The sequence below is a fragment of the Takifugu flavidus genome, chromosome 1 (genome assembly GCF_003711565.1).
Source record: "Takifugu flavidus isolate HTHZ2018 chromosome 1, ASM371156v2, whole genome shotgun sequence".
Lineage (NCBI taxonomy): Eukaryota > Metazoa > Chordata > Actinopteri > Tetraodontiformes > Tetraodontidae > Takifugu > Takifugu flavidus.
Genome location: NC_079520.1, coordinates 6,000,209 through 6,014,661, shown reverse-complemented (window position 1 = coordinate 6,014,661; position 14,453 = coordinate 6,000,209). Strand labels below are relative to the sequence as shown.

Below are 14,453 nucleotides of genomic sequence, written 5' to 3'. Positions count from 1 at the left end.
GCAAGATCCCTGAAGCTAAAATACATGAGACATGAGAACAAGTGACGGCAAGCAGAGATCAGCCAGGGAAGAGAAAGACACAGGAAAGACACGGGGTCCGAGTAAGGTCTTCAGTGTCTGTATTCCATCCAAAGCCAACAACACTCACGGCAGAGGTAAGAAATCAGCAGACAAGATCTCAAAATCCTGGAAAAGGGGAATCAAAGTTTAAAACACAAGGAAACAGATAAGAAATGGTGGAACGTTGCTCTCTAAGACAAGACGAACTGCCAACAAAGGGATGGGAGGCCTAGCTTATAAACGCCCCAGGGCAAAGAAACTCACATGTGAGACACACAAAGGGGCTTATGGAAAGAACAAGGGGAGGAAGTAACCTAAAGACAATACAAGATGACAAGTCTATCAAAATATAGCAGATAATGAACTAAACAACAAAACAGATTCAAGCTCTGACACAGGGAAGACGAAACCAGACATGAAGGCACACCGAATGCAATACAATTTGATACAAACATATGGAAAAATGCACACAATGGCACCCTCATTTACAATCCTACAATAGAAGGATCGTGTGGAAGATGTAAATGTCAGTCACATCATATCATTTCTCTGGCCACCCAGATGTTGAGTTTAACTCTAAATATATATAAAAACAAGTAAACCAAAAAAACAACAGACAAATACAAGCTCTCCCACAGAGCTCAGTGTAAATGTTGCCTTTAACTGTCCTGGCATGGTTCCTGTCACCAGCATCATGACATCAGGGTCTTCCCTTAGCGGTGCTGCTCACACAGTGGAGGGAATGAGATCCAATTATTTGTCATTCGTGGGTTGGCGGGAGTCTGGAGATCATGAGACCAGCGATTAAATAGAAAAGGAAGCTGGTCAACTCAGAGAGAATCGCCGCCACTTCCTGTCACATACTGTAGGTGTCAAATGCAGCACTGTGGCATTTACAGATGGAACCTGATCGATTTGGAAATCCATTCATAGCTTCATATTTGGCTGGGTGTGAATGAGGCGTAAAAAGCCCCAAAAACATGATTTCCAGAAGATGAAATTAAGGTTTGTCCATTATAAACCAGCCTCAAACTGGACAAAATAAGAAAATAAATTAATAAAACGTAGGACAGAAAAGGAGAGACGCCCTGCTGTGCAGTCTGTGCTTGTGTTGAGTTTTCCTTTTGGAACATAAAAAAAAATAGATTTAAAATTACTTACTGTGCATTTGTAGGTTAAATGCACAACAGAAACATAAAAAAATCCATTAAATAATTTGTAATCTGATATATTCAGACATTACCCTCTTGCTTTGCCTTCCAGCTGTAGTCTTACCTGAACAGATGTTTGTCTCTTTTTTTCCCTCCTTCGATCTGTCTCCTTCTTGCATTCTTCCCTGAATCCTCCCTGATGTGATTTCTTTGCTGCTGTTGTTCCTGCACGTCACAGCACTATTGCTAGATATGGATGGGCGCTATTCGCAGTTCAGATATTGATCAGGGTGAAGTCACTCGGTGCCACACGCATGGTGGAAAAGTGGCAGACATTTAAAAATCTATAAAAAGAAGCCAGAATCTGACAAAAGGCCAGTAACCAGCGCTGTGTCTGGAATCAGTGTAATTTCTATATCTGCCTCTCTTATCAAGACTTAGTGGGGGTAAAACGTTGTGATAATGCTGCCCGTTAGCATCTGTGACAGGCCGCCAACATGAGAACAACTGAGAAACCAAGAGAAATGTGAGCCGGAAAAACACATAAACGACATAGAAAAGTAATGTGCACGGGCTGTCATTTATAAAGATAAAGGTTCCGTCAGAGCGGCTGGGAGTGGGCTGAGCACCTCTTCAAACAGACAACGTAAACAGCTGCAGCAATTTTATGGCAAATACCGATGCTATTTTGCCAGTTCTTCTTCAATAATGATGCAGTTTATTCTTAATTGATACAGAACATGGTTCTTTGTTCCCATCACCGTTGGTGTGTTGTCACTGTAAAACAATTCAGCACAGCACAGGAAAGCTGCACCTCATCCTCAATATTCCACATATCTGATGGTTATTGGTGTATTTGTGCTGGTGCCAAAATTGAATAGTGGAATAAACAGTGCTGGAATATTCTGACGGCTGCAGCTAAATGCTGTCTTGGCCCCACAGTGTGACAACTCTTAATGACTCATGGTCATTCTGGCTAAAGATGATTGATTATTCACTTAAATCGCCATGCTGTATTAAGATGGCACTTCACATTATTTACCACAATATTGATTCTAGATAAATCACACGAGGAGCTTGTGTATGATTTTTTTTTAAACCGCTGGTAAGTGTGAGAACGGCTCTCAGGCCGTTTGCTTGTGCATAAATCTGGATTTATGCCCTGGATCTGTCCCAAGGTGCACACATCAAATATTCGTTAACAGGATGGAAATAATTGCAGTACCCTGACATCGTAAAGCGGTCGGCTGGAGATAAATCTCCATTGCAGCTCGTTTGAGCAAATGACCAAATGTCTGGTTGTCACTTACTGACCATCAAATTAGCGATGAGACGCTGTAGGACGACATGAGCCCTTACTCAATTATACAGCAACCAGAGGCCCCCAGTGTTATGTGTATTTCTGCCTCATGGTATTTTCATTAGTGCCGGACACCAACGGTGATGTTTTGCCTCAGGATAAACTGAGTCATGAAGTAGCTCGTTTTGAAACACAAATGCTGTAATACATTTGTTTATTGAGCATTTATGGAGATGTGATTTAAATTTAAAAACCAAAGGTCAAACTTCTAAGAATTGCTGCTAATTGTTTTCATTATCATGGCATTTCTTACTGCAGGTGTGTGTGTGTGTGTGTGTGTGTGTGTGTGTGTGTGTGTGTGTGTGTGTGTGTGTGAGACTGAATTTGTGTCCACTTTGACCTGTTTTGATTGCTTTTCTTCACAGAAAGTCCTTTTCTGTTGACAAAGGCTGTCCAAAGATGAAATGATGCATTCAGGATACATTTACCTCTTTTAATTCTTGACACAAACTAATGTTATAATTAGTTGTAGTGTGTGGCAGAAGTAGCCAGGGTGGAGCCCCTCTGTGGCCAGGGGCTTTTCCGTGTGGCGTGTGCATGGTCTCCTTCTCTTCTTCTCATATGTATGTGTTGAGAAATCATGACCAAGTTGGGGCATTTGTGTGCCTGAAGGAACTCCCTATATTAATGGGATATTTGCCCATCTTTTTCTGTGAAGGGCTGCTTATCACTGATCATTAGGGGTGTTTGAGGTTGAAAAACTTGCACCAGAACATTTGATGCAGTCATTTAATCCCATATCATAGATTCTGTCATTAATTCTGCCTCTCCTGTGCCCTCTGTCTCCAGCTGGAGCTTTGCTCTCAAATGAACAGCCCCGTGACATTAAATTCAGCATTGCAACAAACCCATCGCAGGTTTTGCAGTCTTTTGTCGTTAAAAGAGGTCAATGGGAATAGCTTTATCTGCAGGCGCAGCTAGAACAACAGTTGTTTAAGAAGCTTTGTGCTTTGCCTCTTTCTTTCTAATTCCAGGTCGTTGGGATTGTTTTGTTATTCATTATTAACAGAGAGTTTTGCTCTCATTTGTTCAATTTAAGGTTTAGACTTGAATTCTATTGAAGAGGAGATTTTGTCAGTCACGTCGCATCAGCGAAATCTAATTTTGTTCTCGCAGTGCTGTAAAGAATCCTGCGCATCCTCTTACCAAGTTGCTTTCTCTTTCAAATCAGGACACAAATGGAATTGTAAACATAGCCTTCAGGGGCGGCGGAGCCCCCTGGAGGTGCATGCAAGGCAAGTGTGCAAGTGTGACAGGAATGAAGCAGCTGTGGGTGACTGGTTCCTCCTGAGGGCTTGACAGATGCTGACAGACCGAGAGAGTGATTATTCAGAGCTTTGGCGAAGGACTGCAGCTTGTGTAAGCCAGCTCCTCGGGCAGCTGAATCACTCCCAATCAGAGCTCCATAGATCACACACACGTATCCCGGCACGGCGTGCAACCCTGCTCCACTGAGCAAAGGTGGCCGTGTTGATGAAGGGGGGCCATCAATGACCACAAGAGCAGCACACTTGGCTGCTGAGTGCTGACACCGTAGGACTGAGCTCAAGTGCATCGCTGTTGGTATCTTATTTTCATGGAGGGTTCTTCCACGTCCGTTGTCAGCTTGACCTGCAGTAATTGAACACATCCACCACCTTACGCAGAAAGAATGTTGGTTCTGAATAATATCTGCTGTCTAATGTGTCCCATTAAACTGCCTTCCTGCTGTTAAACTGTGTTCCTTTGCAGTAATCCTGCTCTTTTTATTCCTCCTCCTCTGAGGCAAACTTGTATTTCCTTTGCAAATTGTTTCCAAGCCTGATAATGTGCAGCATCTGAATTTAAAAAAAACACATTTCTATGATGTGCAAACAACCAAAATCCATAATTGCACATCCAGGGAACCTACAAAGGCGATAAATGTCAATTTTGTGAGCCCATAATTGTATAAGCTGCAGCTACTGCTCGTAATTACACAAAGTTCAATAATTTGGTGATCTTTGGAAGTCGATACCTGCAAACTAAATGAAGACAATTTGGGGCTAAAATCAAGCTCAGAAATGAGATTTAAAGCAGAAATGTGATTTTTAGAATTGAGTTAATGACCACAGTCAGACTTAGGTCATATTTGATTTATTAACTAGTAAAGCTTTTGCTGTTTAGAACTTTATATACAATATAATGATGTTAGTTACAGTGTTGAGTCCTGAATAACATCACAGAGCCAAGATGTAAAGTCAATGACGCGCTTCGATGAACCACAAAACAGCTCAGAAGTGTTGCCTCCTTCAACATAAAGCAACAACTCCACTGTTGTGATAATGATGGCTGGGCAGAGAGCAAAGTGCTAACTACACATTTCTCCAACTGAAAATGCATCCAACAGTCTGAGTGAGTTGTCATTGGAAAGTAATTTAGGAAGCAGGAGGAACTCATTATTACATCAATTTAATTCCAATTACAGGAAAATGAATCAAATTATGCCTTTCATAGAGTGAGGCAAAATGAATGGAGGAGATGTGAGATAACCTCATAATATACGTAAATTGATTTTACTTTTTTCCAATTTTGTCTACTCTTTCAGAAAATGAGGATGAAAGGTCAAACCCCCGAATCGCAGGGCACAAATCTCTTTGTTGAAAGTGTTCTGCAGACTTGGCTAAACAGTTTAGAGACAGAATGAGGGTGGTAATTTCATATAAGACCGGAGAATCACGGAGGAATCTTCTTCAAACATGACAACCCTGCGCACTTTAAATCCCCAAACCCACCAAAACAGCTAAAGACAAGAAGATCAGTTTCATATTTGTACCTGCGCCTAAAAGAAATTCATACGGGTTTTTGGATAACTCACCTGGAATATTTGTGGGAGCAAATCTTGCATACAGTAATCAGCTTTCACCTTGTCTTATCCAGTAAAATACCTCACACGTGTTAGCTCATGAGTCCGCATGATAAAAACAGGCTGTCGTCAGATCCGTCTTTCTTTTAAATATCACATGCCAGCTCCAGTGTGCGTTATATATCAGCTATCATAGTTTTGGGCTGATGATGGCTTTGTACCTGGTAAAAGCTGGAGAGCCATGAGTTGCAGTCCGAGCTCAGCCCTGGAGGTTAAGAGGCATTAATAAAGTCATGAAAATGGTGCTAAAAATTCAAACTAACAAGCAGAAAATATTTGCGGAAAAGGGTGCAATTCAGTTAGCTAGCTTTTTAACAACATTATCATCTTTTTAAAATTAGACCGCAAAACTGTTGCCAGCAGTGCTGGTTACACAGAGGAGTTTGTTCATTATGAACAATCAGCTGTTTCCATCATTTTAATTGATGTCCCCTGATGGTTTGATTGCTTCTTCATCAAAGGAAAAAAAATAGGGGAGCTTGGTGAATGGCTTTGAAACGTCTTTGATTATGGGATGTTGTACAGTTGCAATTTCACCACAATTTAGCACCAGAAGAAAATCTGTAAACTTGTAATCTTTTGTGTCTTGGTTGCAGGCCAGTGGGGTCACTGTATCGGGCAGGAGTGCGGTTCAGGAGGAGTCCAGTCAAGGACAATATGGTGTGTCCACTCAGAGGGCTGGACAACCCACCACAGCCACTGTCAGCACATGGACAAACCAGAAAGTCAGCGGCAGTGTTTCAAAGTCTGTGACTGGCATCAGGACCTGTTTCAGTGGGAGGTGTCAGACTGGGGGGACTGTGCTCTTGTCCCCTTCTTTGGAAATGAACCAGCCCTGAGGACAGCTGCCTGCATCACAGCACAACACGGCATCCAGAGACGAAGCATCCGCTGCGTACGCACCTCAAACACCACCGCAGTGTCCTCGCGAATATGTGAATTCTTTTCCCAGAAACCTCTAGCGGAGCAGGCCTGTCTCATCCCCTGCCCACAGGATTGTGTAGTTTCAGATTTCACATCCTGGTCTAGTTGCAGCAGAACCTGCGGTGCTGGCCTGCAGCACCGGACTCGACACGTCCTGGCCACGCCTATGTACGGCGGCGCAAACTGCCCCAACCTGACAGAGACCAGGACTTGTTCTAATTCCGTTAACTGCCCAGCTGGGGAGGGCGAGTACCAGTACAGCCTTAAAGCAGGGGCCTGGAGCGAGTGCCGATTACCCCACCACAAAGACCTCCAGTTAAGTGGTAGGACCACAGTGGACTTCAGCTTGGCCTCTAGTGAGAACAACACCGTCATGATACACACACAGACCTTTAAACATCACCACCATCACCATAACCACCATCCAAACGCACACACCAGGCACCCGAGGGTTTGGGACCTGGAGGTGGGATACCAGTCGAGGCAGGTCCGGTGCACACGGAGTGACGGAAGGAACGCGATGCTGAGGTAAGTCAACCGTGGCCACTGATGAATTGCCGCCTTTCCAATCACCAGCTCCACGTCTCAGTTTAGCCTGCAGAATGTAACATATAATTTGCAAAATCTGATAGAAGATGCAGCTGAGCATAACAACAAGGTTCAGTCAGATGCTGGAACTCAGTTGGCATCTGCTTCTGTGAAAGTTTGACATATTTTGGAAATCAAATGTTCCATAAATGTCAGAGGAAATGATCCTTAAGGAGATGCTTTCTCCTTGCTCTGAACATGTCAGGCTGACACACCCCCTCCGCCCTCCCAGCTCCGGTGGATCGTGTGCTCGCTGAAACTGAAACGGTTTTATCGACGCTGGTTGTATTTCCAATTGTTGCTACATCATGGCTGAGCTGTGTTTTCTCCAGCGCATTAGCTTGGTGGCGAGGCCCTGCTGTGCTAAATGTCAACTGTTGCTCTCATCTTGTCGCGGCTGTTTGAGCAAACCCTGGAATCTATATTTCATAAGGATGGAACCGTCTGCACGCACTAGCATGGAACACAATGAATACCCTCTCACAATATCGGATAAATGCCAGGATGCCATTTAGGCGGACTGACACATTTAGCTTATTGTGTAGTCACTTATTCTCATATTATTCAATCCAAGCTCGGTCTTATGGATAATTTTTACAATTTGATTTAGTTTCGGGACGAAGGGCTCCAGTCGAATGCATGGCTTTGAAATAAATGTTATATATTAATTTATTTTTCTCCAGGAGATTTTGGTCTGCAGCATCAACTTTGCTGTGTGACCTATTGAAACTGGTGGATGTTCGTTCAATTGAGAATTCCAAAAACGACCAGTGTCGTACTGTCGTACCAGTCGTACATAAAGACAGCTACACACGCTCTCGACTTCTCCTATGAGTTATTTTCCATTACAAGTTAGCCCAGAATTTGATGTTCCGTTATGTATCTGGTCGTGATTACGCCTAACAAGGTTCACTTGAGCGACTGGAGCGCTACGGGAGGATTTACAGTACACTGTCTGATTTTCTGGGAAGCTTTTGAAAACAGATTTCCCACCTGAGTTCACTCTCATTCTGCTTTCCTAATTGCGCTCTGATTAGAAAGTGAAATTTGGAAATGAGCATTGTACTCACATCTTAATAACCTCATTAAATTGTCCAAATTAAACAATTGGGGCCACAATTGTATGACTAATTCTCTTGTTCGTCGGGTTTATGCCTGTTATTTGCCCCTGTACCTCTGTACATTGGATTAAATATGAGAACGGAACAAGTAAGTTATGGTCTTTATCCGCAAATTAAAATAACCACTTACTAAGTTCAATTAAAAAAGATTTTTCCGCCTTTTTCTTTCAGCACTTGTAGCAACTTTTCATCTCTGATAGAGTTACAGATATAGAGTTCACCCTCTGCTGGTCTTTCTGTCAATTACTTTCCAGCCATCATCACCAAGTTACATTAAAGCAACTGTTGAAGTATAAAAAGCAGTCCGGCTGCCATCTGCTGTGCTCAGTTAGCGTGTAGTATATAATGATATACGCACGGCTCATAACAGAGTCAGCTGACTTTAAGGTTTTACCCAGTGGGGGTGTTAGCATCTGTGGTTGAGTGGGTGACATTGGACACGAGAAGTGGGCCGTCAGGTAGATGAAATGTGGACGGTCTGTTGGTCCTAGAGATGCTTTGTCACGGACATCAATTCACACATTTTTCTTTGGAAAATTTGAATATGAGCATTTCCTCCCCGTTTTTCCTTCTGCAGTCTCTGCACCGGGGACGGTTCCTCCCTCACCGTCCAGACTTGCGTGATGCCCAAAGACTGTCAGACATCTGACTGGTCACTGTGGAGTCCCTGCTCTAAGACCTGCCGCTCCACTGACCTGTCTCCTGGCTACCGCCTCCGGTCACGGATGGTGACTCAGATCCCAATCGGAGCGGGAAAACAATGCCCTGCCCAAGAGGAAAAAGAAGCTTGCAATATCATCGGAGATTTACTTCCGAAGTGCCCCAGGTACAGTCGTCAGGGGTGCTCATCTCATTTTAAAGCTTACGGGCCCCAGGACAAAACGTCTGTGAATGCTTAATCTGGTGAAGCAGTTGTTTATGCATAAGATGGCAGTTTAAAATTAAACATTGATTTTTAATTTTGCATCTCTGAGCCTTTACACCCCAAAAGATTGCAAAATGCCTAAAGGCTGCACATATTCATGATCTTACCACTGCAGTTTTACTCACAGTTTATTCAGTTTACTCATGACACCTTCACTACCCTCGTACCCTGTTGGGAACCACAGACTCAATAAGCATGACACGGATGACAGACAGTGATACCACCTCATCGGTGCATGAGTGGATAAATGCAGGGAACAAAATAATCAATAGAAAAACAATTTCCCCTGCTGGTAGATTTTGTTATTCGCTGAACCGACATGGACGGCCTGAGAGCAGAGGATTTACATGATTAGGGAAAAGTCATTACGGAAATTAAGTATTTGATAGATTACTTGAGGCTGTTGTTCTGCTGAACTCTGCTAATAATATTGCTTTGTGCACCACTGCATTTTTCATAATCAGAACCAAATATTTGTTTAGAAGTTTAGAATATCAAAGTTATTATTCCACTTTGGCATGCAGAGAGGAATTCTTTATACTCATTTTTTTTAAAAAAAAATTGGTTTGTGCAACTTTCCTGTAACAACTGGAACAGCATATAACAGCATATAAAATATATATTAAGAATATATCCGTTAGACATCACTACATTTGTTTAATCTTGACTTTCTGAATGTCTTTATGTATGCGTGCTCTCGCAGGTATGTCTGGAAGACCACAGACTGGGAAGACTGTCGCATCCTCCCTCTGCTGGGCCAGCAGGACCGGAGGCTGGCAAACATCAGCTTACTGTGCGGAGGCGGGATTCAGACCAGGAAGACCTACTGCGTTCAAGTCCTTGATAACACAACGCCGCGTCACAGGAAAGAGGGTACAGAATTTCATGGGCGAGATGTTGTAAAAGGAGAGAATCATATTTGATGGCTTGTCCGTTAGATGTTTCCAAGAGGTTGTAGTGACACTTGAAACAGCAGGGAGCCGAAGCTTCAGCAACTGACACTCGTCATTTCTTGCTCTTGAATCATGTTGAGAGCCAACACAGCACACACGGGCATGCAAATGGAGGCATTAATGTTTTAGACTAACCTACAGAAAGCTTTTCTTCCCCTCGGCTGAGTCTGTCCAAAGTTAGCACACTCAATCTGCGACTGACTCTGTAGAGCTCAACTAGTCTCAGAGGTGCAGCAAGTTAGCTACGAGAGTATCAGCCTCCAGGGGCAGTAAAGACAGGCCTGTTAAACTGTCACACATAATGTGTATTTCACCAGTATAACAGTGAAATTACACCATTTAAATGTGGTGGTGCCCTGTCTAATTTCTAATAAATCAATAAGAGTGAAACGCTAAGATAAGCACGTTCTTGGGTGATTCAGCAGTATCACACAGAGATTTTGAGCACTATCAGACATATTTGTGCTCACAGTGTCAAACATTCATTGTCATTAGTTAATTAAACAACCCAGAAGACCCATTGGAGCTGATCTAGGTTCTGTCTGATGACAGAGTTAATTGCTTTGGCTGAATCCAGCATTAAAAACAAGAGTGCAAGACTATGTAAAAGTTTGTCAGTGCCTGATTCAACAGGTTACTCTTTAACAATATCGAAATTAAGCAAAATGAAAAATGTTGTCGTTTATTAAATGAATAGCGGCAGATTAGGAATTAGGACCACATGCATACCAAGCATTTTCATTTATCTTTTTAATTAAGCACAGTGGGTAATTTTTAATAGCTTTCAACAATAGGCTGTTTTTCTCCAAATTATACTCCTGCCAAATAAACAGAAGAACTTCTTTAATATTGAGGCATGAGCCGAGCCTTGTCCTTGTGTGTATTCATGGTTCTGTTTTTAATATTGCCTCTTTTAGCTGCAGAAGGTTGGCCAGTGCTCGGGGATTTGATAGTGAATACGTTGTCTTAATATGGAAGCTTAGTGTGGGCTGGTCTTTCAGCCAATAAACAGTGCAAAGATCAATATTTTAACGCTGTTGCTTCCTTACCTATGACCTGCACAACTCTAATTTAAACGTATGTTTGTATGAAGCAAAATACAGAATAAACAGCAAAGATCCATTTTGTGTACTACTGCGGTAATGTGTTAAAACTAGCACGTCTGATTAACAAAATACACTAGTGACACGTTGATCTCTCTGTGGAGGTGCTCGAGAATTAAATATAAGATCAAATAAAAGAAAGTAGCAGAAGAAAATGCTTTTTTTGCATAAGCAGCTAGCGGCTACAGCTTCTGTGATTCATAAGTCATCATCTTTCCTTTTATTTCCTTATTTTTGCTCGACAATAAGCTTTGCTAAATCCATCCTTGTTTTTTCCGTGCAGTCTGCAATATCTGAAGCAGCCCTGCTGATAAAAACTCTCATTCCAGCCAAACATAAATTACATCTCTGCTTTTCAGTGAAGCACTTTGATGCTCTGTTTTCAATTTTTTTTTTTTTTTTTAAAACTGCTTTCAAGACATATTCTCTTTCCAGAGAAAGAGATCATGCCTGTAAGTCTTTTTCTTGTGTGTTCTTTATGTTTGATCAGTTTCCAGGCCTGTGGATTCCAGGCTATGTGTGAGTCAACACCCTCCTTTGGCTGTTCAGAACTGCTCTGTCCCCTGCAAACACCAGTGCCCGGTCTCTGTGTGGTCGTCCTGGAGCGCCTGCTTATACGACAACTGCAAAGATGCAGAAGGAAAGAAAGGTATGAGATACACTAAACAATGTTTGGGTGCCATGTTGATAGTAAATATCAAAATGATTATCCTGCTCTTTATGTAATAATGATGTTATTACTAGGTAATGCTACACGTGTCTGCATCATTTCATGTTTCAGTAAGACTTCAGTACCTACTGTGTGTTACTGTCACTGTTATGACTTTGTAGATTGTAGTTATTCAAATATAAACGTCTTGGGTGTATGTGGATTTTGCCCAGTTTCTCTCACTGGCAGAGCAACAGAATGCCGAGATGATGGCGTCTGGGACATCATTCATCCGCAGTGTTTTTCACCTGCTTTTCAGCATCACTTCAGCTGGTTCTGAACTTTGAGCCTGATGGCAGAAATGACAGTGGAGTGGCACTCAGCAATAGTTACTCTAACTTAATGTTTAATCACACAACACAGGAAACTGCAATGAGTACTATTGACAATGGGTTTTGGAGGTACCATGGAAGCAGACTGAAGGAGGTAGTAACAATTTGGTCACCATTGCTGCCATGGGCAGTAATGAGTAAAAGTACAGGTGATGCCAAAGACAAGTGGAGACAAGAGCCAATGAGCAACTCCAATGTTATATTTGGCGGTATGCACTGATTAGACTTAATCCCTTTTCAACTTCTTATCTGAGCTACAGGGCAGCATTTTTAGCAGGTGTATGCAGACTGCCCTACCCCACCTACCTCCCCCAGCTTCTCCAAAATGCTCCAGATCTAGATGTAGATGTAATCCCCTCTGTGTGTCCCGGATCTTCCTCTGTAACTCGGATTGGCTCCTAATTTTTAAAATGCAGCAGCCTCACTCTGAGCTTCGCACCCTTTGTCTAAAGTTGAGCAAAAAATTTGGAGGAAACTCCTTTCAACAACTTTGATTTAAGCCTGAATGCACTTTAGCATCTGTTGCTTCACCATAGTCAATAACTAGCTACATACTAACCTCCGCATAGTTTCAATAACGCTCAAAGGTTTCTAAAGCTTGAAATAAGAAATGAATGATGGAGAGGGAAGAAAAAGCACAAGAGTCACTATTCAGCAACAGGAAACGTGTCTGAATACTCTGGAAAGGGTATACGCGTGTGCACCGTTCTGTCTATTTCTCAGTCATTGTTAGCGTTCCAATAAAAGGGCAGCACAACCTCCCTCCTGCTGTCAGTAAATGTCCCTGAAAGCCCCCCGGAGAGCCACTGAAGTGTGGATTGTTCAGGTCAGCACCACAATCTCCACAATGGCTGTTCCTCAAAGATGAGCCTTCTACTCTCACGGTGTCATTAATGCATTTTAAGGGGTGGGAAAAGCACAGTGAACATGCCAGAGATTTGTTTCGATCCTGGGAGCAGAGCCAACCATCCTAACCCTTTGCTGCATTGAAGCAGCTCTAAGTGCTCTTCCATCTTTTCTAAGCTTTTGTTGGCAATTGTATTAGAATAATACTTTAGTTATAACACCGATGGGTGTACTCCCAGAAAGGGGTGATTGCTCCACACCACTTGTTTCCCTGAAATAAACCAGGTATGTCCAAGAATCCATTCAGTCATTATACTATAGGGACTTGCTCATCCAGCGTTGCTTTTAAGTGCTTATAGGGGCAATAATGCTATTGATCCAGTGTCGTTGCTCTTAGAGAGGTGGATCAAACATCTTAAAATAGATGGTTTGGGGTCAGAACTTGTAAAGCGGATCCTCTGGTGAGGTGGGGCTGTTTGAGGAGGCCAAGAATATAGAACCTGTCTTATGTCGAAGCCGTGGTGAAATAAGCATGACTGCACATGCTGAGAAGCCAGGAGAGACTTGAAGAGCTCCATATCAGGAGTTAACCAAAACCTTTTCTTGAAAAAACAAATGTTATACTATATTGCAGTTTGTGTTTCTACAGAGAAATCACAACATCTTGTCCACAGATAAGGAATTTAAACGGTGCCTTGAGACTTCATCACTAACACCCTGGTGCTGAAGTACTCCAGTGGGTTGAGGTGCTACTCCGAGGGGAGTTCTCCTTTAGGGAGACAGCTTTCCTTTCATATATTCTGCACTGAGGCTTTTCATGGGAGAGAATTGGTAGTGTTTAACATGAAATCATTCATTGCATTAATTGGAATAGAAGACAAGTTCCATGCAGGGAAGGTACCTTAACAGGAACTCTTTGAAGGATTAGTGCAGTAACTTTTTTTGCCATGATTAATTTTCAATTGAGTGGTTGAAATTTTAAGATCAACTAATCACCTGATGCTGTCACTTTAAATACACAAAACATTACTGCGTAAGATAAAATCTTCAACGTAGTACTAATGGAAATACACATTCTAGAATAAAAGCCAAATGTTGATAACGACCATTTGCCAACATGCTGCCCAGCATCCACAGAAAGTGGTCACACTGAACTTGTGATGTGGTGCATATGCTAAGTCAAACCTAACCACAAGCAGAAACAATCGTGACTTCTCCACGTCTCCCTTATTTGTTTTTATGTTTCTCTGCCTCATCCCGTCAGGTTTCAGACAGAGGAGGAGAGAGGTGTTATGGGAGTCCAGCAGTCCTCTGGAGACTCATCCTCACCTGGTGGAGTCTATTCCCTGTGAGGATCCCACCTGTTACCTGTGGCAGGCTAATGAAGAACCATGCATTCCCACCAATGGTTCTTGTGGTTCTGGAACTGCCATCCAGAATGTGTCATGCGTCAACACTGAAGGTAAAGTTCCTGATTTGCAGGATAAGAAACTTGTT

At 42.5% G+C, this 14,453-nt stretch overlaps 1 protein-coding gene across 2 annotated transcripts in view; it reads left to right on the top strand.

The window, feature by feature from the left end:
* The window catches only part of thsd7ba (thrombospondin, type I, domain containing 7Ba), a 105,906-nt gene that overhangs the window by 47,350 nt on the left and 44,103 nt on the right, over positions 1-14,453 (top strand). For both annotated transcript variants that reach the window (XM_057040559.1, XM_057040551.1), the window contains 5 exons: positions 6,052-6,907; positions 8,666-8,914; positions 9,717-9,886; positions 11,560-11,718; positions 14,221-14,418. In XM_057040559.1, coding sequence (XP_056896539.1) covers positions 6,052-6,907; positions 8,666-8,914; positions 9,717-9,886; positions 11,560-11,718; positions 14,221-14,418 — 1,632 coding nt within the window. The remainder of the gene's footprint in view (positions 1-6,051; positions 6,908-8,665; positions 8,915-9,716; positions 9,887-11,559; positions 11,719-14,220; positions 14,419-14,453) is intronic.